The sequence below is a fragment of the Oryctolagus cuniculus genome, chromosome 1, assembly GCF_051225735.1.
Source record: "Oryctolagus cuniculus isolate XC-2025 breed Fujian yellow rabbit chromosome 1, ASM5122573v1, whole genome shotgun sequence".
NCBI classification, from domain to species: domain Eukaryota; kingdom Metazoa; phylum Chordata; class Mammalia; order Lagomorpha; family Leporidae; genus Oryctolagus; species Oryctolagus cuniculus.
This window is the reverse complement of record NC_142867.1, coordinates 220,004,694-220,030,605: the sequence shown is the minus strand read 5'-3', so window position 1 is coordinate 220,030,605 and position 25,912 is coordinate 220,004,694. Positions and strand designations below refer to the sequence as shown.

Below are 25,912 nucleotides of genomic sequence, written 5' to 3'. Positions count from 1 at the left end.
GCTTAAGAAAGATATACATAGGGGCCGGTACTGTGGCGCAGTGGGTTAACGCCCTGGTCTGAAGCGCCGGCATTCCATATGGGCACCGGTTCTAGTCCCGGTTGCTCCTCTTCCAATCCAGTTCTCTGTTATGGCCTGGGAAAACAGTGGAAGATGGCCCAAGACCTTGGGCCCCTGCACCCATGTGGGAGACCCAGAAGAAGCTCCTGGCTCCTGGCTTCAGATCGGCGCAGCTGATGGCCATTGCGGCCATCTGGGGAGTGAATCATTGGATGGAAGACTTCTCTCTCTCTCTGCCTCTCCTCTCTCTGTGTAACTCTTAAATAAATAAATAAATATTTTTTAAAAAAGAAAGATATACATAGATGATAGACAATAGAGTGACAGAATGAACCTTGGCTCTTTATTAAAAACAATCTAGATAATGTAAACCTTTTTTCCCTCCTCCCTCCTTCCCTCCCTCCTTCCCTTCCCTTCCCTTCCCTTCCCTTCCCTTCCCTTCCCTTCCCTTCCCTTCCCTTCCCTTCCCTTCCCTTCCCTTCCCTTTCCTTCCTTCCTTCCTTCCTTCCTTCCCTCCTTGCTTACTCCCTCCTCTTTTTTGTTTAAAGTCACAAAGCATTTCTCTGCAACCTTCCACAGGTTTCTCTGTGCATATAGGAGTGCTGATTCGGCCAGAACCCAGTAACCCCTAGCCTCATCAGGAGACAGCATGGACTGATGGGGCTCATTCAGGGCACACAGCTTTCCCAGCCAGCAAATAAACAGGCCCTGGCATGAGTGGTCACAGTGCTGGCACAAGGCCGCTCACAGACATTCTGGGCATGCAGTCCCGTGACTTGGAAAAGAGGAGGGCTTTAGAGCCTGCCAGCATTGTCTGCTGATTGAGAAGTGTCTGGAACCTGGGGCCCCACAGCCTCTCCACACCAGCACGCAGCTCCACAAACCCAGCTACCCTTGGTTCTGATCCAATCAAACTCATCTCTCTTCTCCCTAACCTCTAGTAAAACTACCCTGTCAGCCCTATCATTTAACTCTGCCTCTTACTGTTTTCAGGTTTAAAAACATCAGTGGGGGGCCAGCGCAACAGCTCAATAGGCTAATCCTCCGCCTAGCGGCGCCGGCACACCGGGTTCTAGTCCCGGTTGGGGCGCCGGATTCTGTTCCAGTTGCTCCTCTTCCAGGCCAGCTCTCTGCTATGGCCCGGGAGTGCAGTGGAGGATGGCCCAAGTGCTTGGGCCCTGCACCCCATGGGAGACCAGGAGAAGCACCTGGATCCTGCCTTCGGATCAGCGTGGTGTGCCAGCCGCAGCACGCCGGCTGCGGCGGCCATTGGAGGGTAAACCAATGGAAAAGGAAGACCTTTCTCTCTGTCTCTCTCTCTCACTGTCCACTCTGCCTGTCAAAAAAAAAAAAAAAAATCAGTGGGAGTTTTGGAGTCAGTAAGGCTGGGTTTAAATCCAAGCTATCTGCTTACTAGCAGGATGACCTTGGACAAATCCCTTTACCTATCTGAATGCTGCATTTTCCTCAGCAAAATAGGGTTGAGGGCATTTGACAGGTGTTGTATAAACATTTGTTGCATGAATGAGTGAATGAGCAAATGAATGGATCTGCAAATGGATGACTGACTGCCAGCTATGCCCCTCTTTCTCCGTGCCTACTCTGCCTAGGCTCATAGGTATCTTCTAAGGGGTTAGCTCAGTACACCACACACTACACTGATAACAGATTTTTTGCATTTGTGATTTAGCCTAATGGCGTTCCTGACCTGTGAACTTGGCTAAGTCACTTCACTCCCTAGGATTTTTCGCCCCTATCTTGTCTCTCTTGCCAAACTCTGGCAAAACCCAAAGGAAAGAGCTAATAATGCACTGTGACCTTTCTTGCATGGGCTGCTCATGTCTCTGAGCCAAGGTGAGAGTCCACGGCCTCTCCTAGAGCGAGGAGGCTGAGCTGACGTGCTTTCTGACTTGCTGCCAAGCATGACAATCTCCTGCCAGCATCGTCATTCCCTTACACATAGGTATTTTGTCTGTGCACGGGAGCCCCTTGCTCTTTTGGGAGAGACATAAAGAGGACAGTCAGCAGAAAACCTGCAGAGGTTGGCAAATGTGCTCGGGCCATCAGCAAGTTCAGGGTCCTGTGTGGTGGACAGAATGGAAAAGTTCAATGTGAATCCGAGAAAAACAGGAAAATGGATGTTGACTGTCTCTCTGGTTCCTCCAGGTCCCACATCTAATGTAGTTCATTCCTGAGTTCACCTTTGGGTTACATTTTGGGATTACTGGTTCTAGCTGACAGCCACAGCAGGGCTAAGTGAGGCATTAGACCCTCTGCCTTGAGGGTCTCCACCTCTCCCCAAATCAATCTTGGATGTCTACATTTTACCTATCCCTTCTTAAAAATAAATTTTATTGTGTATATTTAAGCTATACAACCTGATGTTATGGTAGACATATAGTAAAAAGGTTACTACTATGAAACAAATTAACATATCCATCATCACGCATAATTACCCCTTTTTGTTAGTTTTCATAACAACAGCAACTAAAGCTCTCTCATTTAGCATAAATCTCAAATAAAATATAATGGTATTATCTGTAGCTCTCATGCACATTAGATTCCTAGACTTGTTCTATCACACTCCAAGTTATACCTCAAGTTATACCTATCCTTGAAGACCTTGCTCAAATGCCACCTATCTCAAAGATATCTTTCTGATATATTTAAACTAAAAGTCAACCTCTTCTCTCCTATCTCTTATGGCACTCCCTAAACACCACACACTATCTTTGTTACTCAAGGAACAATCAATGTACTTACTAAGAGTTAATTACATGCTTATTCGCACCATAGTAAGAGAAAGTGCACTTTCTCAATCTCCAGAACAACTTGACAGAGCAGGTACTCTCATTATTCCCATGTTACAGATGAAGAAATAGCTTTTAAGAGTTCACAGAGTGAGGAGGTAGTAGATATGAGGTCTGGACTCGGGTTATCTGATTCCAGCTGACCCCAGTTTTGCCAGCAGTGCCCAACTGAACTTTCCGCAATGAAGTTTTCCATATTGCTGTGTCCAGTAGGATAGCCATTAGCCCCATGTGGCTAGGTACTTGAAAACAGTTATCACAATTTAGGAATTGGAGTTTAAATTTTATTTAATTTTAACAGATCTAAATGGAAACAATCACATGTAGCGAGGGTCTATTGTGTTGGACAATGGTGCTCTAGCCTGCTGGACTATATACAAGACACCAATACATCAGGCTCTACTCATGTACACACTGTAAGCTCTGAGCCCTTTAATACAGGGTTCTGAGTCTTCCTTCACAGCCCATAGTAGGTACTCATTAAATATTTTAAAAATGAATAGTGCTTATAAGTGTTCCCCTTGATTACTTGAGTGATAGACTTGCCATGGTCCTAAAGCCACTGCATGAACTGTGAAAATCCCAGAATCCCTATGGACTTCTACTGCCTTAGCTATAAAATGAGAGACATTCAAAGGAAATGAAATCAGTACATGAAAGTATATGAAAATCAGAAGCCATGTTTACTGCAGCTCAGTTTACAATAGCTAAGATATGGAATCAACCCAGATGTTCATTAACTGATGACTGGACAAAGAGTACTATTCAGCCATAAAAAAGAATGAAACCCTGTCTATTGTGACAAATTGCATGCAAGTAGAAACCATCATACTTAGTGAAATAAGCCAGTCCCAAAAAGACAAACACCATATGTTTTCCTTGATCTGTAGTAATGAAAAGAGTAGTAAAAACGTAATGTATAGGAGTGAAACTGACATTTTGAGATTCAATGATTGTTTAAAGTCCTTTTCTCTACTGTTGAGGAACAGTGTTTTTCCTTCTTACTATTTGTTGAACTCTTCACTTAGAGTAGGGTTAATCTTGTGAGTATAAAGTAAACAACAAGTAGATCATTGTAAAAATTAAGAGAGGGAATAAGAGAGGAAGGAGGAGGAAGGGTGGGAGTGTGGGTGGGAGGGAGGGTAAGGGTGAGAAATATCACTATGTTCCTAAATCTGCATATATGAATTACATGAAATTTGTTTATGTTAAATAAAAAACATTAAAAATGAGGGACATTGACTTTACATTTCAGTGGGAATATTTTGATGAAGATGGTCTTACCTGTGTGGAGAGTCGGGATCAAAGCAAGTCTTAGTGACATCAGTGATTTCTGGGTCGCAGCACTCTCCACCATCAAAGTTGAACCATTCATAATTGCAGTCCATGTCGCACACACCATTCTGTTGATTCTTCATGAAGCTGGGGTGGTGCAGGTGGCGGCAGTCCCCGCCGTCATAACCCGTCAGTGTGTGGTTGCACTCAGGGTCACAGTTCTCATCCCCAATCTTGCTGATGTCACAGTTGGCCAGGATGAGGCGGTGGCGCAGGGAGGAGTTTCTCACCTCCAGCACCTCCAGCTCCCAGGAAATGTTGTAGTGCTTGAAGGCCTCAGCCAGCTGCTGGTGCTGGAAGTCCACCTGCTGGCGGCTCACTGTTGGGTTCTCATGGTTATCATCATAGAGGTTGACCACGCGGTAGCGTACCACCTTGGGCCGGCGGAAATTCGGAAGCTGGTTATAGTTTGCAATGACCTCTGCTTTGTCACATAGGGTCTGTCCACACAGAGGGGGCTCCAAATTTGTGTCCAGCAGGACACCATGGGCATTGCTGATTTCCACATGGGGGCTTTTGCCATCCTTCATGGGGGACCAGGTACGTTTCACATTGTCCCAGTTCTCCTGGAGGAGGAGCTCAGGTGGAGGAGTGTGGAAGCCATGGGATTCCATGTCTGACAGTATCTCCCTCTGAGTTCTGGCCACCTTCCATAGACTGAAGTGCTCGATGTAGCCCCGGTAGTTGTGACTTAGAGCACTGCCCCCCAACATGAGCACTTTGCACTTCTGGGTCAGGGGGCTGAAGATGCCACCCACCTGCTCCCCCGAGGTTGCCACCTGGGCACCATTCACATAGAGCTTCATCAGCCGCCCATCATAGGTAGCAGCTAGGAATGCCCACTGTCCTGGCACATAGCTGCGATGGGCACTGATGGTGGTCACTTGCCGAGCCCGGTCTGTCTTCAAGGAGAAAAAGTAGCGTGGATCTCTGTTGCCTTGGTCACTGACGGTGTGAATGCCCATGACCCATCCTCGGTCACGCGAGGTATAAGAACATTTGTCATACAGCCCTATGTGACCCCAAAAGAGAAAAATGAATGAATAAAGGATGGAAGAAGATGGAGTTAAGTAATTTTACTCTGATAAAATTTGTATCAGGATGTTCCAGACTAGTGGTTTTCAAGCTGCTCTGTGGAATCCCAACAGTTACCAATGGTGCCTCTGGGACCACCCCAAGGGCAAGGCAAAGGCTAAAGGAATTGGCAGGACCATTGCTGGTAGGGATTGTAACATTCTCACCACCACATTAATCCAAGTACTTTGACCTTTATTGATTTGGAATATGGAGCACACAAAAAGAGATTCTCTGGGATAGCACCTCACCTAAAGAAAATGTACTAAGAACAGCAGTAATAATAAAGACATGAAAACTAGTGGATGAGGAAGAAGGCTTTCTAATTAAGAGCGTATTTGAGGGGCTGGTGCTGTGGCACAGTGGGTAAAGCCACCGCCTGCAGTGCTGGCATCCCATATGCGCACCAGTTCGAGTCCCAGCTGCTCTACTGCCAGTCCAGCTGCCTGCTGTGGCCTGGGATAGATAGCCCAAGTCCTTAGGCCCCTGCAATGTGCACCCCTGGAGCTGTGCTCCAGACTCTTGGCTTCGGATCGGCCTAGCTTCAGCCATTGCAGCCATTTGGGAAGAGAACCAGCAGATGGAAGACCTCTTTCTCTCTCTGCCTCGGCCTCTGTAATTCTGCCTTTCAAATAAATAAATAAATCTTTTTATTTTAAAAAGAGTGTATTTGCCTTTGGTTGAACTCTTTAATTAACACACAATTATTCTTAGGTGTTTAAATTTAACTGAAAAGTGATCCCTGTTAAATGTAAGAGTGGGAATAAGAGAGGGAGGAGAAGCACAGTTTGGCCCATGCTCACTTGGATTTACCCTTAATGGTCGAACTAGAAACATCCAGGGGATTCCAAATTAATCCCATCAAGGTGGCATGTACCAATGCCATCTTACTAGTCAAAGTAATCAGTTTCAGTTCATAATTGATCATAAAGGTAGGATTAAGTGTCAAAGGGATAACATAACTAAGACTAGTGTCTGCTAATAATAACTGATAGAATTAAGAAGCAAGGGCCAGCGCCGTGGCTCACTTGGTTAATCCTCCGCCTGCGGTGCCGGCATCCCATATGGGCACCAAGTTCTAGTCCCAGTTGCTCCTCTTCCAGTGCAGCTCTCTGCTGTGGACTGGGAGGGCAATGGAGGATGGCCCAGGTGCTTGGGCCCCTGCACTTGCATGGGAGACCAAGGAGAAGAACCTGGCTCCTGGCTTCGGATCAGTGCAGCACCGGCCGTAGCCACCATTTGGGGAATGAACCAATGGGAGGAAGACTTTTCTCTCTGTCTCTCTCTCTCTCTCACTGTCTATAACCCTACCTGTCAAATAAAAAAAAAAAAAATTAAAAAGGAGAGAACAGGGGCCGGTGCTGTGGTGCAGCAGGTTAAGGCCCTGGCCTGAAGCGCTGGCATCTCATATGGGCACTGGTTCTAGTCCCAGCTGCTACACTTCCAATCCAGCTCTCTGCTATGGCCTGGGAAAGCTGTAGAAGATGGTCCAAGTCCTTGGGCCCCTGCACCCATGTGGGAGACCAGGAAAAAGCTCCTGGCCCCTGGCTTTAGATCTGCACAGCTCCGGCCATTGAGGCCAATTGGGGAGTGAATCAATGGATGGAAGACCCCCCACCCCCCCCGGCCTCTCCTCTCTGTAAAAAAAAAAAAAAAAAAAAAAAAAAAGAAAAGAAAAGAAAAGAAAAGAATAATCCAATATGGGAAGCGGGATACACAGCAGACTCAGAGAATGGCAGATGCCCTAAACAGCACTCTGGCCTCAGAATCAACCCTTAAGGCATTCGGATCCTGCTAAAAAGCCCATGAGAGTTTCTCAGGCATGGAAAGCCAAGACACTGTGGCAAAAAAAAATGACCTAAATGAAAGATCTCTGTGAGCGAGATCCCAGCAGAAAGAACAGACCATCGAAGAAGGAGGTACCTTTCTCTGAAGGGAGGAGAGAACTTCCACTTTGACTATGGCCTTGTCTAAATAAGGTCAGAGTCTGTGAACTCAAGAGGCTTCCATAGTCTTGGCAGCTCATGAGAAGAGCCTTGGGTTATTACTGATGTCATAAATAAGAGAGGCAATTGTTAAATCAACAATGGGAGTCACTGTACACTTGCTCCCCATGTAGGACCTCCATCCTTAATGTGTTGTACTATGTGAATAAACAGTGGGGCTGGTACTCAAAGAGTACTTTATACTTTGTGTATCTGTGTGGATGCAAACTGTTGAAATCTTTACTTAGTATATACCAAGTTGATCTTCTGTATATAAAGATAATTTAAAATGAATCTTGATGAAGAGTGGGATGGAAGAAGGAGTGGGAGATGGGATGGTTGTGGGTGGGAGGAAGGTTATAGGAGGAAAAGCTGCTATAATCTGAAAGTTCTAATTTCGAGATTTATATTTATTAAATAAAAGTTTTTTTTTTAAAAGAGTGTATTTGAAGTGTAGGTTTATCTGGGAGCTGAAAGGAGAAACAGTAGGAGAGAACAACAACAAATGGAAGATGTTCATGTAAAGGGCAATTCCCTATTATAGCTAACATATCACTAAGTGTCTATCTGTCATGAACAGTTATTAAGTGGTCTGTGGTGTTGAATTGCCTAGAAAAACTGACCTAGAAAAATGAGAGTCAAGGAATGAAAAGTTAGTCCTTCTGTCTCTTACAGGAACCTTGGCTGGCCCGGATATGGAATGGCAGATATGCTTCATTGCCATGCTGGAAAAGTTTTCGAAGGTCATTATGTCCAATTCCTTCATTTAGCAGGTGAGTCTGAGAGAATTGAAGGCATTTGTCATGTTACATAGCTACTGGTAAATATACAAGGAGCCAATTCATTTTGTCTCCTTTAACATGAAATGTCTAACAAGGAGACTTCAAAAGTTCATGAAAAATCAAATTAAGAGATAAGTTTATTTTGGCACAAAAATTTTGAAATCCATACATTTTTTCATAATATGTATTTTCATAGTATGCATTATGCATATTTATAAAACATGTGCCTTCTTAATATAAAAATGTTAGGGATTCCTGCATAATTGTTAATAATAATAAACAAAATCTACCAAACTTCCATGTCAGACCATGAAGTATGCTACAGTCTGTACCTGCATTAACTCAGTTAATCCACATTACACTCCATGATGCTGATACAAGGGGTCTTCAGAAAGTTCATAAAAATGTGTATTATGAAATATCTATATATTTCATTTTATGTTACCAGAATAAATATATCCTTTTAAATATTTATTTATTTATTTAAAAGGCAGTGACAGAGAGAAATAGAGACAGAGACCGAGATCTTCCATTCACTGGTTCACTCCACAAATTGCTGCAACAACCTTATCTGGACCAGGCTGAAGCCAGAAGCCAGGAGCTCCATCCTAGTCTCCCAAGTGGCTTATAGGGACCCAACATAGGTTGCCTTTTCAGGTGCATTAGCAGGAAGCTAGATCAGAAGCAGAGTAGCTGGGACTTGAACCAACACTCTGATATGATATTGCTGTTATTGCAAGCAGTGTCCTAACCTGCTGCACTACAATGCCAACCCTAAACTTAATCTTTCAATTCCATTTTTCCATGAACTTTTTCAAGTACCCTTGCATTAAGTTTCTTATTTAATTGAGGAAGATATGGAAATTAAAAGAGTTGAAAAGACAAGCTCAAGGTCAACTGGTTGGACAGTGGATCCTAGATCAACCATCCCCTGAGGTTCACTGTCCTGTACACTAATTTACAGCACTTTCCTGTCTCTAACCAAAATCTAGATCTAGAGCACACCATCTACCTGGGACGCAGGAGGTGGGGAGGCATAGTGTCACAAGTTTTAGTTCACTGTTTGGGGAATTCCAAGCCAGGCATCTCTAGATTTACTCTGAGAACTTCAGAAAGTAGCTTAGTGGATCCTCTCTGGATCTCATTATCTTCCTACTCATCAATTCATATTCTCTAGCCTTTCTGGAATATATCCAGTGTCCTTGGCATAGAATAAATTCTTGGGTGGGGAAAAAGACTTTCTAATTAAAAGTATATTTTAAGAGTTAATGATGTATGAGGCCAGGTGGGAGGAAAAAGTGGGAGAGACAAGAATGAATAAAAGATGATAATTTAGAAGGACAGTCCCTACTCTGAGCTGGAGAATCACTGCGGTCACCGTAACTCTGAGCATGCATCTATCATTAGTGCTCATTAAATGAGCATGGAGAGCTTCCAGCAAAATCAACAGAAGAGCTTCACACAGTCTACTTGTTTGTGGGCACTGGGACCTGAAAATTTATGTAAATATCTCTGTTCACAGCTGATGTGGCCAGCAGTATTGGCCAAACATCTGAAGCTTACCTATACCTCTCTTCCTACTCTGTGCCAAACAGTTTTTCAGGTAATTACCAGAATCTCCTTACAGTGCCATCCTATCCTACTCTTAGAGTCTAGGTGACCTTAGCAAAACATCAACTACTCCTTTGGGTCTTGGTTCCCAATCTGGTGAAGCAGGGAACTAGATGACATTGCCCATGATAAATTCAGTCCAAGTCTGATTTTCTTTATTCCAGGTTCCCAATGACACACACACAAGATATCTTTTCCAAGAAGCTCCTATGAGTAGTGATCATTCTCTTGTATGACATTGTTTTACTTTTAGGAGACTTGGCATTGACTCTCTGGTTTTGTAGTTGCTTGTGTCCTTGTCTTTATCTCCTCTCAATTATGAGCCACAACCTGCATCCTGGACATCTCTGTAACTGAACCAGCACCTTACTACAGCTCACACTTAGTGTCTCATGAATGTGCACAGGAATGATGATAAATAGAGCAGAGGGAGAGAAAAGGTAGAGACTTTGAGGATAAACAGAATGAAAGCTTTTAATTTATGTCTGTGACTAAAAGACAGAAAGATTTAGAGAATAGAATGTATTCTTGGTAGGGTAGAAACAGAAGGATCTTTGAACTTGGAGTAGTAGTCTGCTTTGACAGCAATTACTAGCAGTATATTTGGGGTGAATCACTTCACCTCAGGGAACCTGAATTCCCTGCTCTCTGTCTCTCTTTAAATATGTTGTCATACTTAAAAGATCTAGAGGATATAGCATCCTCCATGTACAATGGCTATCCAAATGGGAGTTCATTTGTACAATGCCAGAGGGCCCAGGAGTCATGTCAAGGATGAAAAGTAGGAAATGACTGAAAACAATATACAGAAAAGCCACAGAGAGAAGGTACCCTGAAGGCATCTTGCCTAATGTATCAAGAGTTAGTAGGATGAAGGCTCAAAAAAAAACACAAGCCATCCTCAAACCCGCTTGCAAATGCTGCTTAGAAATCATAACTCCTTGTCAGCTTAGATATTAAGAGACTACAGATTAAAAGCTGCCACCCCATTGGGTCCCTGCAAAGCCAAATATCTGACTCCAGATTTCATGAGTTGCCAGAGACTGGTGAAGCAGGGAACTGGATGACATTGCCCATGATAAATTCAGTCCAAGTCTGATTTTCTTTATTACATATCTTTCAGTGCCTATTATAAGAATTACCAGAGTGAAAGCTCCTGGAACCACCATATCCCTGCTTGCTCCATCTCTTCTTAGCGCTTCTTCTCTCCCCCACTCCATCTAGTTCTTTCACCCATAAAAAAGAAAATGATGGGTCTTCTAATGAGAAAATTAACATCTGAAACAAGATCCTTTTACCTCTCACTTTTTCTCTCTCCTGACCTGCAGGTTTTATTTTGCCAGGGGCTCCCAGTCTTTGGTTTTCCTGTTGCCTTTGGAAGGCAGCTGGCCTTGGTTAGCAAGGTAAGATGTTTACACAACTGCAGGATGCTTTCAGATCTGAACTTTCCTGGGGCTGGGGACCCTGGCTCAGGCCACCTCTGTTTGCAGTTGAGAGAGAAGGGGGAAGGAATGAGAAAGCCCCAGACCCTGCAACATACTGCTAAGGAATAAGGGGTGTCTCAGCCACAGGAGGCAGAAGGGAAGGGCAAAGAGAAAGTTTTCAGTGGAACCAAGAGGAAACACATGAAGGGAAATGAGAACCTTGAAGCAGTGGCTTTAGAAGTTCAGAGGGAAATGTTTACCTGGAGAGTAAGTGGCAAAAGGAAATTCTGAGCTTCAGTAGGAATGGGGGAGCAGAGTGCTTGGTGATGGGGTTTATTTCTGTCTAAAAATAACTTAACAGTAATCACACTCCAGGGGCTTGGAGGGTAAGAACCCCTGTGCCACCATCCCAGAACCGGGATTTGGCACCAGAGATCTGAGCATGGCTTGCCAGGCAACTTTGCCAGGGACAAGTCACACCACCCCCTTTCGTGTTACTGAGTCTCATTTCCCTTCTCTGTAAAAGGAAAGGTCTGGATAAAATGATCCCCTGATAGAATTTAAAAGCTCTTTTGTTCACTGTTAGAATGGTTCCTTGTAAATAGAAGGTTCCCAAAAAACATGTGTTGATTTGAACCGGATGCCTTATGTCATTCACAATTTCTGCATGCTTGGGTTCTTTCTGCTCTGGTTCTTGACACACAGGACACAGAACAGTATTCTCCAGAGGACACAAGAGTACCCTCACACCTCCGCACTGCCCTTCCTCACAGTTCCTCAGCACAACAGACACAGGAAAAGAAAACAGTACAAGTTAGTCTGAAGTCTGCACCATCTGCGTGGAACTAGAGGATGATCCAAGGGACACCTCCCTGTATGGCAGGAGGGAAGGCCGCAAGCAATTCTGCACACAATCTACATATAAATTACATATATCTGTCTCAATGCTATAAAATATAGAGTTAGACAATGAAGGTGCAAGAGCCCTATGGTTGGCCACTGAGGTGTGCAGCACTGCTCAGGGAGAGTGGTTGAGGGTGTCTTCCTGCAGCAAAGGTTTGATGTAAAAAGGGTTTCAGAGGCCCCCAGAGGCTTCATAATTATTTACACTCATTGTCTCATCTCATCTACCCATTCACTCTCACCACAAAGAGGAAGAACAACCACGAGGGAGGAAGAACAGCCTTGAGAGAGAAAAGAACAAAGGCAGAAGGCAGGTAGGGATGCTCTGAAAATCCCGGCCAGAGCTGCGGAGGGAGAAAACTCTGGGTTTGGGGGGTTACTTTCAATGTGCCAACCTTGGGCCAGTGTTGTGGTACAGTGAGTTATGCCACCACCTGCTACATCAGCATACTATATCAGAATGCAAGTTTGAGTTCTAACTGTCCCCCTGGGAAGGCAATGGAAGATGGCCCTAGCGCTTGAGCCCCTGCCACCCATGTGAGACCAGGATGGAGTTTCAGGCTCCTGGCTTCCGCCTGGTCCACCCTGGCTGCTGTGACCATTTGGGGAGTGAACCAGTAGATATATTTCTTTGTCTTTGTGTCTCTCCCTCTCTATCATGCTGCCTAGCAAGCAAGTAAAAAAAAAATATTTTAAAATAGAAAAAGGCACTAGCCCCAGAAGGCAAGGCAACCAAGCATGACAAATCTTCCTCTTATAGTACTCATCATACTTGTCTCTGTCCAAACACTCTTCACTCAAATAATTACTTATTCAATGTCTGTGTTTCCTTCATCTGTGTCTATTTTGTTAATTTATAAATGCTCAATATCCAGCATGGTGCCTGCTATATTGTAGGTGTTCCACAGAGTTTGTCATTGAAAAAGAAAAATAAAGGAAGAAAAGGATGGGGGACACTTCCCTATATTTGCTGTCTCTGTCAGAGCGTGCTATCCTTTATTTAGTACTTACTGAATACCATGCACGGTATTCTCAATATGGTAGTTCTCTCAGTCTTCACAAGGGAGCTATCAGCATTATCTATTTGTCAGAGTAAACTGAGGTTCAGGAAGGAGCAGTGGCTAAATAAGCCATTCTCAAAAAGACAAATATCATTTTCTCTGAAATGTGGAAGTTAATATAGAAGACAGGAGATGTATAGGAATGAAACAAACATCTTGTGATATCATTGTCATTTTAACCCTTGTTTATACTCCTTTAGACCTGTGGTCTTCCTACTTTTTACTTGGTGAATATTAGGGTTAGTGATGAACTAAACCTATGATTACAGAATGGATTAAAATTATGTCTTTGCAAAAATTAATGAAAAGAAAAGCAGGGAGGGAAGAAGGGATTTGGGAGAGAGGGGGAAGTATAGTTATCTTCTTAGATCTGTACCTATGAAATAAGTGAAATCTTTTCTCTTTACATTAATAAAAAAAGAACTCAGAGCTGTAGGATTTATGCTCATGTCCTTAGTTTTGTCACTTCTTAAGGTGCCAAGTACCAAACATTTTATTGTAGGCTGTTTAAAGTTATGACACTCTCCAGAAATATTTCTGTAAGTCTTATAGCACCAATACAAGCAAACTGAATTAAATTACAGTCTAGGAGGCAGCTTCCCATGCTATTCTCCTGTCTAGGACTTAAACATTGAAAAACAGGCTGTGGTGTAGTGGATTTCCACCTGAAAACTGGCACTGGCATTCATATGGGCACTGGTGCTCCAATGCTGATCCAGCTCCCTGCTGATGGCCTGGGAAACCAGCAGAACATGGCCCAAATCCTTGGGCCCTGCACCCATGTGAGAGATCTGGAAGAATCTCCTGACTCCTGGCTTTTGGATAGGCCCAGCTCTAGCTATTGTGGCCATTTGGGAGTGAACCAGCGGATGGAAGATTCTCTCTCTCTCTCCCCCTCCTTCCCTCCTTCCCTCACTTCCTCCCTCCCTCCCTCTCTCTGTCTCTCTGTAACTCTGCCTCTCAAATAAATTGCCTAACCTGTTTTAACAGGCACACTGTAGTCCACAAGAACCTCAGGTTGTCTTGTGCCTCACTGTCTATCTAGAGTTTAGAATGGCTTCCCAAGCTCTCCCTTCAGCACCTACACTTACATCCCTAGCTTCTGAGCCTGTTGGTTTCTGATCCCGGTTTGTTCCAACTTTCAGTGTTTGTACTGATTCCCCTGCCCCTGACTCCAAGATTACTGTCATACCCTTGTTTATTCCTCCCTCCCTTTCCATCTGTTGTGTTCTGAATTCTGTCTTTCCAAAATTTCTAGGTTGAAGCTGTAACCCCTGTACCTCAGAACATGACTATATTTGGAAATAGGGCATTTAAAGTAGTGATTAAACTAAAGTGAAGTCATTAGGTGGGTCCAAATCCAATATGGCTGTCGTTACTAGAAGAGAAAATTAGGACACAGATAATGTACAATAGGAGGACCACGTGGAGACTCAGAAAATTTCATCTATAAGCCAAGGAGAGAGACAGCTCTCAGAATAAACCAACTCTTTGGACACTTTGACCATGGACTTCTGGTTGCCAAAATAGTAAAAATTAAGTAAATAAGTAGATTCATGCCATTAATTCCACCCAGACTGAAGTCCTTTCTTATGGCAACCCTGACAACTATTACACAACCATTCAACAAATTTTTGAAGCTTCCTCACTGAAATTCTCTAAAATCTATCCCATCTTCCAATGCCTTGTTCCCCAGTTAGAATCATTCACTTGAAATGATACAGTGTTTCCACTGACTCAATTCTTATTATGAGCATAGCAAGGTATATTAACTAGGAGGATATGAAATCTGGTGTCAGTGTCACCACATACAGGAAACATTCCCTACCGGGCAGGAGTACTTCTGTGTTTCCATGTGAATGCACCTTTATGAAGCACTTATTGATATCAAGCACTAAGGTAGCTGCTTCCATCCAAAGTGTCTCATGTAATCCTCACAGCAACCAGGCACAATTACAGATGAGAAAACTCGTAATGCAGAAAAGTAAGGTCCTTTTTCCAAGGTCACACAACACTAACTATTAGAAAGAACTGGACTTCGAGTCTTCTGATTTTAGATTCAATTCCTCCACAGCTGACAGAAGCCCCAACCATGTCTCCATCGTGTAGACTTTTTTCCTAGGATGTTGTCTTAGGATGGTTTTAACTCAATACAAAATTAGCTCTGAAATCATCACTGACTAAGGAGGAGGATTAGCAATGGATGACAATTTATATCTATTTTCTATTAGTGTTTGTTTTCTCTCATTGGGAGAGTGGATATAGGAGGAAGCTGTACCCAGATAGTTCTGTCTTTTAAAAATTTAAATAATGATAACAATAAAAAGGTTTTGAAAGCCTGAGGAAACCACAATACTAAGTTTCATCTGTTTGACCCCAGAGGCAGAGCTCAACCCCAGGATGCTTTCTTTCAACTGGAGAAGCCGTCGAGCCATAGTCAAGTTGCTCATGTCCAGCTCTGCTGCTGCTGTGCTATGGGCCACTGGATAAATAGCTTCCCTCTCTGTTCTTCCTCACTCCCCCTCCCTGTAAAATGGGGGAGTCCTATCAGGCAGTAAAGGAAGCCCCTTCCATTTCAAACTCTGTGACTCTAGGATTGTGGCTTATTACATATCCCAGCCTTGGTTCCCACTGCAGGACACATAAGGTCATGAATGGGAGGGGGGTGGTGGTGCAGGGAGGAAGGCAGTTTCAGGTCTTCCAACTGAAGAATGCCTACTAGCTGTGGGGCATCAGCCAGCAAAGTATAAGTAGAGGTGAGAGGATACGGGGATGAAAGGGGCGAATTTAGGTCAACAGTCTAGTTTCTTTCGGAAGGCTAAAAGAATTAAAAGCTAAAGGTTGAAGCTAGTCCCTTTTCTGTTTTGTTTTGTTTTCTCTTCCATGATTTAATCGCTGGTATCAAAGCCACAGAGGAATGCTTGAGAGAGCAATCCTATGGAAAGCTTTTATCTGTCCAGAGGAGAGTGATTAAAACAGACAGATTTGGGTTAAGTACACCCATGGTCCCTGCACTTGGTGCAGTCGGGGGGGAGACCCACCAAAATGACCTGGAGGACTCCACAGCACCCGGCATTCAGAGGAAGGCTGGGATGTCACTGAGGAGGGCTCCTAAGGGAAGGTCCCTCAGCATCTTTATCCTTGTAGGCCCACCCTGGCTCAAAGGATCCCCTCAGGCCCAGTGGGAGCTGAAGGCTAAAAGTCAATCACAGTGGCTGGAGGGTCAATCCAAGTTGTACTGAATTCCAGAGAGCCCTGTCTCCTACAAGAGAGGAAAGGGCATCAGAGGTAACCACGTTGGGCACTTCACAGGGCCAAGGTGATCTTAAGTGTTTCATATATGTTAGGCATACAGGTGTAGAGGCAAGACCAGATTTCCCTTTGTAAGGCTGTATGGAGCAGTAGAATGAGCATCCAAACTGGCAACTGTGTCTGCTCTTCTGTCTCTTTCCTTGCCAAGAACTCTTTTTTTTTTTTTATTTTTTATTTATTTATTTATTTATTTTTTGACAGGCAGAGTGGACAGTGAGAGAGAGACAGAGAGGAAGGTCTTCCTTTTGCCATTGGTTCACCCTCCAGTGGCCGGCGCGGCCAGTGTGCTGCGGCCGGCGCATCGCGCTGATCCGATAGCAGGAGCCAGGTGCTTTTCCTGGTCTCCCATGGGGTGCAGGGCCCAAGCACTTGGGCCATCCTCCACTGCACTCCCTGGCCACAGCAGAGAGCTGGCCTGGAAGAGGGGCAACCGGGACAGAATCTGGCGCCCCGACTGGGACTAGAACCCGCAAGGTGGAGGATTAGCCTAGTGAGCCGCAGAGCCGGCCGCCAAGAACTCTTATCTGAAAGCCCCCTGACTCCAATAGTCTCACATTCTTATTTTACTTTACTAGCTGTGTGGCCTCTGGCAATTTAACTCACCTCTCTGAACCTCATTTTTCTCCATGTGTACTCTAGGGATGAAAAAACCTTATCTTATATATGACATAGAGCTCTTTTGAGGGAGAAAGGAGATAAATATGTGCATATTTTCTTGTTAACTATTGGAGGCTATCCAGATGGGAAGCAAATTTGAAAGGATTATGCATAAGGGTTCCTACAATCCAAAACTTTTATTAACACACAGACTTATGTCATGCCTTTGGATGCTCTTGAAAGATGGAGGGGCACCTGTGTTCTCCTCTGGCTCTTGACTCTCCATCCTATGTCCTTTCCTCATATGTAAGTAGCCTGTGTGGACATGGAAAGGTCAGGGTGTTGCAGGTCCACAAATATGAACGCAGATGCTAGCTCCATCATTTCCTAGCTATGTGAGTTGGGAAAGCAAGGGCCTCTCTCCTAGTACTGCTCTTCCTCTTCTCATCTGTAAAGTGGGGATGATGCATCTGCCTCCAACAGTTGTAGTGGGACTCCTGAGATAATGAAGTCCCAGGACTTGGCAAGTGTTCACTAGCAACCTAACAAGTGTTAAAAGACACTGACTGTTCAGACAGGTCTGTTTTGAACCCTGCTTTGCTACATGGTTGCTGCTTTGCCTTGGGCAAATTCTCTTCAACCTCTTTGACACTTTCCTTACATGTAAGCTGATGATAACAAGTACTTAGCACATACTGCCTTTTTGATGATCTAGTGAGAGAATACAGACACTCATTTGTATAATTACAATTTTTATTGCCTTTCATTAAAAAACTATCCCTTTCCTCAGAATTGGGATTATGTGTTTTTTCCTTTCTTCTGTGCTGTTAAACTCTATTCTTTCTGCAGATCTACTTTCATTGTTCTTGTCCATACACTGTCAATGAAATTGCTGCACAGAAGAGAGAGATGATAAAGAGAATTGTTTTTATAGCACAAATTGGATCCCAGCGAACCAAGGGGTGCTGATATTGTATCTATCCTGAAGGAGAAGCCCTACCTTTGTCATTTTGATGACTTAGGGACCTATGAGCTTCTCTTTTCAGCCACTACACAAATCTCAGAGTCAAAGACCACTTCCCAGGAAATTGTCAAAGATTCCAACATTCTGTAGTCTCCACAGCCTTCAAATAGCCCCTAAGCCATTCCCCTTCACCTTCATGGAGTCAGGCATGGAAGTTCCCTCAATGCTCATTTAGTCATCCCTTTAACACCTAACTTCATGTTTGAACCATCACAACATCTCAACCAGTGACTGATTACACCTGCAGAATCAGAGAATCCATCCCTGCGAGAAGATACTTTGAGCATTTCTCAGTGCTCTCTTAAATAAATCATTTTTCTTTCCTTTCTACCCAGTGACCCAGGAGCTGATTTCTGGAATCCTTAGAAAGATGCTGTGCCCCTTTACCCAAAACAGCCCTCGAGAAGTCTAAGGCTTTTGATGTGTCCTCCTTGATCTCTTACATGCCCCACATTATTGTCCTTAATTCCTGCCCGACTCATGCATCTATCCATCCACTGATTGATTAAATTTTTATGGAGCATCTATTCTATCAGGTTCTGGGTAGACATCCAGGGATTGACCATGACCAAACACAGATTGTACCTTTATTCCATAATGCTAGTGCCAGTCCTCCTGCTCATGCAATATAGATACAATAGGAGTTGATAGCATACAATTAGGAAGATCTATTATCACCATGTCCTCCTCCTCACACAGTCCCCAGAATTTCTACTTTGATTTGTTCTAATGGCACTCATAGCCACATGAACCTATTGAAAAAAAAACATAGCCGCCATTTATGATGTGTCAAGTACAAGGCCAAGAACTTCATATGTGTTATCTTACTAAATTATTACAATTACTCCATGAAATAAGCTATCCTGATCCCATTTTACAGGTGAGGAAATTAAAAGTTAGAGAGTTGCAGTGACTTGGCAAAGATCAGCAGATTTGTAATAATACAAGTGGGATTAGACCTGACTCTGAATCTAAAGTGAAGATTTCACCAATGCCATACATTTTCCCAGGAAATATAAGCCAGGGTTCTTTTTAAGTTAGTTGACTATTTCTTCAAATAGTTCATCATAAAATTTCTCCAATACTGATTGTATGCTGTTGCTTATAACAACATAGAAGCGTCTTAGCTTTCCCTGAAATTTTAAAGTGTACAAACCATCTTAATTGTTTCATTTACTTCTCCCAACAATCTTTAAATGAGGAAAAAGAGGGGTGATGATTTTGTTCACACAAAGGGGGCAAACTGAGGCTTCACAATGGACATTGACTTGGCCAATTTCACCTAGTTTGTGAGCGATAAAGGAAAGAAGAAAGAAAGGGGAGCTTCCATTCCTGATGCTCCTACACTGGTCTAAGTAAGATCATTGTTTTGTAAAAGCCATTATCATAGGATCGGAAGGACCCAGAGGGCAAGGAACATTTTTGATATCTCTAGGGTTAGCACAATAACCGGTAAGTAAAAAGCACTGATTAATGTTGATGAAATACTTATATACACATAAGTATGAAAGAGGAAATAAATGAGTGCTTGTGAGGGTATTTGCATGATTGAAAGCACAATGAAGACTCTGGTGCTTAAGACCACGATTTGGGAACAAACACAGCTGTGTTAAGTCTTGGCTCCAAAATAACCTCAACACAGCTCTGGCTAGGAGGTTTGTCTTATTATACCACTCAGGGACTATTTAGCAAGGTGTCTGGTGTAAATAAGCACCCAAGAAATGTACATTATTATGTATGTATGTGACAGCAGGAAATATTAAATGCACATGAGAAGTGCCACAAAAAAGGAGACAGAATTGGAAGAGAAGAAGAAAAAGAAATGAGCTAATAACCTCAGAAGTATATTTTTACATATCCCTTCAGATTCACAGAGATATGTCGATTTGAGGCCACTAACAATAATATTGGTATTCTCAGTACTCCAGAGAGGGAGATAGTGATGGTTCTTTGTATTGCTGGAGAAGGAAAAGAAGTTCCTTGAAATGAGTTTCCCCCTCAGTTTTGTTATAATCAGATCTTGGCTCCTCTTGACAACTCTAATTTTATCCTTGTGAGTAACTGTGTATCTGTGTGTCTACGTGTGAGTTTATGTGTGTGTGCATACATGCTTAGAGTTTCAAAGAATATCTTCTATATCGCTTAACATAATGGCAGCATGTAAGGGGTATACTCAACAAACTTTTAGTGAATGAATGATCTTTTTAGTTATGTGGACACTATAGTATTTGATCCAGAAGTGTACAAGGAGAGGGGCATTTATTTTTCCAAGATGTGCAGGCAAGTTGTGATTTTAAATCTCAGCTCTGCTCCCATGTAACGTGAAACTGGGGCGAGTCACCACACATGTCTGATATTTTCTTTTCTTACTTTGTAAAATGATCATACCATTAACTCACCATAAAGTGTTAGTGATATCATGCATGGGAAAGCATGCCATTGCCACTTGGTATATCCTCATCAACATGCTTGGAACACTCTCCTAACTAACTCATGTCCCCATACTATCATCTCCTTGATACAGACTCTAGCTTCATCTTCCTAAAATGTTGCTTCCCTGTATTTTCCCAAATAGACAAACTTTCCTCTGATGTCCTAAGGGTCAAGGCCAACCCCGACTTTGTATCTCAGACATTGGTTTCAACCTATCCTTTTTTGCACAAATTCTCACTTCGGCTCACACTGTTTCTGGCAGCTGGAAATGGCTTCCTATTGTGGCTGTCTTTCCTCTTTTCTGGCTTTTTAGACCAATATGAATATTATTTCTTCTGATAGAACTTCAGTATTCTTGTCCATAATTTTTGATGGACATCTGCCATCTGTCATCCTCTAAAACAGATGTGGTCTTTGGCCACAGAATCAGCAAAGGAAACTTGGATGTTTCTTGATAGTCTACACAGATAGTTTTGAGGGAAGGGCCTTCACTCTCCTGAGTATTTTTCAGGTCCTGGTACTGTTTTGGGTTATTTGGTTGCTGATCTGCTTTCTTTTGCATGGAGAATATCACTGTTGACAGTATGATTCACTTTTTTTTTTTTTTGGACAGGCTGAGTGGACAGTGAGAGAGAGAGACAGAGAGAAATGTCTTCCTTTTGCCGTTGGTTCACCCTCCAATGGTCACTGCGGCTGACGCGCTGCGGCCGGCGCACCGCGGCCAGCGCACTGCGCTGATCTGATGGCAGGAGTCAGGTGCTTCTCCTGGTCTCCCATGGGGTGCAGGGCCCAAGTACTTGGGCTATCCTCCACTGCACTCCCTGGCCACAGCAGAGAGCTGGCCTGGAAGAGGGGCAACCGGGACAGACTCTGGCGCCCCGAACGGGACTAGAACCCGGTGTGCTGGCACCGCAAAGTGGAGGATTAGCCTAGTGAGCCGCGGCACTGGCCATGATTCACTTCTAAGATCACCCTCAAACTACCTCCCTTACTCTTCTGAAAGTTTCATGAAGGCAAAGAGCCTGCCTGATGCCACTCTGTATATTGGTCCTACCATATGGTGCCCAGGACATAAGTACTCAATAAACATTTGTTGAGTGGATGAATGAAAAAAAAATTTATGGGCCTAAGGTTTGTGCAGAAACTTGGTTTGAGAGAATTTGGGGGGTTTCAACTAATCCTTGATGTTCTGAATCAGTACTTGGATGCATAATTGGATGTCCGCTTAACACTGGGTAAGCTCTTTGCATTCTGGCTCTCAATTTTTTTTATCTATACGATGGGAGGTTGGCATTGAATGTTATTTGTGGTTGGTTATGTAGTATAGTTAAACTAACAACAGGAAGTCAGGAAAACACAACTGGGTTGTGCATTGGTATGATGGAGTTATATGATCTTTGGCAATCCATATTCCTTCTCTACTGTCCTTTTTCTCATCCTTGAAAGGAGAATACTATGAAGAAGTAACTTCTAGAAATTTTCTTGACAATGAAGGAAAACATTTCTAAGTTGGAGGTAATAAGACATATAGAATTGACCTTTGGCAAAATATCCCTTTTCATCCATGTTTGGATTATGACTTTTGTGGGCAATATGCTCTTTTGCCTTCAGGCCTGCCTTCCTTCCCTCCTTCCTCCCTTCTTCCTTCCTTCTTCCTTCTTCCTTCTTCCTTCCTTCCTTCTTTCCTTCCTTCCTTCCTTCCTTCCTTCCTATCTAACATCAATCATGATTGCATTGGTATAAAAGCAAATGGAATTATGTGGCTAGAATCATGTTTATGTATAGTATTATTATATTATTTTTTCTTCTGATTTGAAAAAATACTTAACAATTTTAAGGGGCCCTAAAAGAAAAGGAGACCTCACATATTGTGCCCACAGTTCCTAATGGATGAGCCAGGTTGCTTCCATCTCTGGACCTCTGCTTCTCATCTGCCAAAGAACATCAGGAGAGGCCATGAGCACCTGCAGCCAAACTAGGGAGACAAGAGGAAAGAGGATGGTTCCCACATGGGTAAGCCAAGTGATGTAAATTTCATACTTGATGCAGACCCACAGCAAGCTATATAAAAATGCACACCAGACAGTGTGGGCTGAGCTCTGGAGACAAAAGCTCTTCTCTTGGATGAGCCTCATCACCTCATCTTGGCCCACACAGCCAGGGGTGAGCCTTTCAGGGAGAGAGATGGCAAAGGGAGATATAGAAGGACAAGGCCAGACAAGCAGATCGCTACTTTGTAGGGCTGGTGCCATCCAGAATTACTCTCCCAGGAAGAGAGGGCAAGGATAACTGACATTTACCAAGTGTTTACTGGGTGCTAGGCATTGTGCTGAACACTTTGTGTAGACCAGCTCAGGTAGCCCTTGCAATAATTCAATCAGGAAGACATTGTTATTCTTTCCATTTTTAAGATAAAGAAACTGAGACTCAAAGAGCTTGAAACACTAGCCTAAGCTTGAGTAGTTTGTTGGCAAGTGACAGATTTTAGGACCAATCTCAGGCAATAGGACTCCAGGGTACATGTTCTTAACTTCTGAATATGCTGTCCAACCAGGGAAGAACTAATACATGTGGATAAGGGTACTGTTCTTAATTATACATTTTTAAAATGTAATAAAGCAAGTTCTATATTACAGGTACAAGGAAACAGACCTCAGTGGGAGTTTCCCTGGATGAGTCTCAAAGGGCTGAGCCTTGATGAGGTGCAGAATTTGGGTGGGGAAAAGCTGAGCAAAGACTACATCTATGTAGGAGAATGGAATCATGAGCAAAGGTGAGAGCTGTGAAGTCACCTAAAGGTAACTCCAGAGATGAGGAAGATATCTTCTTTTGATGGAATTGAGGTTACACTGAAGATTAGAGGGAATGAAGTAACAATGGCCATCTGAGGCTAGAGCATGAAGGGCCACAAATGACAAACCAAGAGATCTGAAATTTATTCCACAATGATAGGGAATCTTTGGTATTTCTTGAAAATGGGATTCGATGGGGAATGGGGATTATTAGCTGGTGATGACATGGCTTTAGATGAATTTATATGCTCATTAGAACTTCATAAGGTAAATTTTGTTCTTCTAAGTAAAGGATGATAAGTTTAGCTTTGATCCTGATTTCTAGTTGACCTTGATCAAATGTGACCTACCTTCAGTCTCTTGATTAATCCATTTATTCAACTGGGAGAAGATGGAGAGTTGATCTCAAAGTCCCTTTCCAACTTTGGCTGTCTATCATATAAACTTCTTGAAGGGAAGAAAATATATACCTTTTGATTTTACACCTAGTGTTTAGCTTGGAACTTGATACATGCTAGACTCAATAAAAAGTGTTGAATGCATAGAATGGATTGAGTTTTTAACTAAAGACTCTTATGGAATCTTCAGAGTATTTTAAATGGAAAATTTGCAAGTGATGACCACTTGTTAAACAGGAAACACACAAAAAAACACTTCACTAATCCAGACAAACTAATACTGCATTTTTTACTGTAAAAGATGTTCAGGAGGGGGCAGGGTATCTGGCAGAGTGGTTAGGCCATCCCTTGGGATGCCCTTATCTCATCTCAGAATCCCTGGGTTTAATCCCAGCTCTGCTTCTAATTCCAGATTTCAGTTTGCATCCTTGGAGGTGGTGGGCTATGGCCGAAGTAGTTAGATCCCTGCCAAACACATGGGAGACCCAGATTGAGTTTGAGGCCCCTGGTTGTTATCAGCATTTGGGAAATGAACCTGTGGCTAGAAGATTCTCTCTCTCTCAATAAAATAAACAAATAAATAATTATCTCAAAGATGATGAATAATTAAAGACTATGGAATAGAGGAGACTGCTGGGGAGCAGAACAAGGAGGAAGGAGAGATCAAGTGGGAAATTAAACATGAAAGAGCTAGGAGAAAGCAATATGTGTTCTGGGAATATCAACTACTTTAGTCAGAAATTTATTTAAGCCAATGGTTCTTAATCACTGAGGTTTTTGCCCTCTGTGGGACATTTGTCAATGTTTGCATACACTTGTGATCATAACAATAGGGGAGAAGGTGGGGACTGCAAACTAATGTGTAGAGGCCAGTGATGCTGGTAAAGATCCTACAGCACAAAAGAAAAAGTCCATGACAAGGAATTATACATTTTAGCGTGTCAACACTGCAAAGAGTATTATGGTAGGACATCTGTTTGAGGAGCAAGTTGAACATAAGACTAAAAAATTTAGACTTATCTAAAGAGGTTTGTGTTGGAGTGGCTAGTATATCCACCCCAGGGACTGATTCAACAACTTGTATGCTGTTGACCTTGGAAAACTCACAATTTCTCATCAGGAAAACAGAGACACTACTAGTGACTACAGAGGATTGTTATCAGGATTAAAGAATTAATGCATGCAAAAGACTTAGAACAATGCCTGGCACACATTACATGTTAAATACATGAGGCATTATTGCAACTATGGGTAGGTCATAGGGAGCAAAAGTGTCCTCTTGGTTGCTGACAATTCTAGAAAAATGATTTAGAGTTCACGATCATGGTGTGGCTATTACATCTACACAGTTAATATCCCTTCAATCAGCTTCTGCCTTGACACTGCAGACTGAATGTGTTTTGGTTTGTTTTGTTTGCAAGCAATTGTATGAGCTTTGTCTCCTAGATATCCATGAATCCCAGGCCAACATCAGACTGCTTCTCCTGTCTAGGATCCTCATGGTTTTAATGAATAAGTGGAAGGAAACAGAGAAAGCCAGACATGTGCACAGATGGAAAAATGGAAGCCTTCCGCAAAAGCTGCTGCCAATGATACACACTGTTCATGGGGATTCCAAGGACAAAATTGGGGGCATATTTTAGAGGCTTGTTTGAACTACTGATACTGTTCTTTTGGAGCTCTTGTTTGTAAATAGATATTTCTACTGACATTGGGCTTTGTAAGAGTGGACAGAGTGGGGGCTGGGGATGAGGGTTGGAGAAAAATGCAGGTTGTGTCCGAGAGCCTTAGACCATGTGTTTGTTGTTGAGAATACAAAGACCTCACTGTATTAAATGAAAATGCTTGTTTTACAAGGCGAGTGGGAATATGATAGGTACATGTTGAAAATGCTTCAGAAACTGAAACAACCCCATGCCACGAGGACTTCCTGCTACATCATACATCTAGAGGCACACATGGATTGTGAAAGCTCAGCATCACTAAACAAGGACTTTGGGAGGCTGTGGACAAAGAGAGTCCCTAGAGCTGAGTGACTGGCAGTTCTCTTCTCTGTTCCCACCTATGAAGTTTGCCCTTTTCCTAAGAGCAGGGCTCTGTTTCACATTTTCTATTGGTTTTCCACCACCTGCTGATTTAAGGGTAAAAAATGTTATTGATCTAAAATATTACTGTTGATAAAGGAACCACTGGCAGTCTAGATTCAGATTTGGAGAACTACTGGGAATACTTATAATTATATAACAAGGCAGGCAGAGTACTTTATTTTTTTCAAAATAGTTTTCAGCTTCTCAAGTGAGTGTTTTCAAAC

General features: G+C 43.0%; 1 protein-coding gene across 1 annotated transcript in view; it reads right to left on the bottom strand.

The window, feature by feature from the left end:
• Nucleotides 1–25,912, bottom strand: part of PAPPA (pappalysin 1) — a 266,049-nt gene that overhangs the window by 219,869 nt on the left and 20,268 nt on the right. The window contains exon 2 of the mRNA XM_051855823.3: nt 4,155–5,217. Within this exon, the coding sequence (XP_051711783.3) occupies nt 4,155–5,217 (1,063 nt within the window). The remainder of the gene's footprint in view (nt 1–4,154; nt 5,218–25,912) is intronic.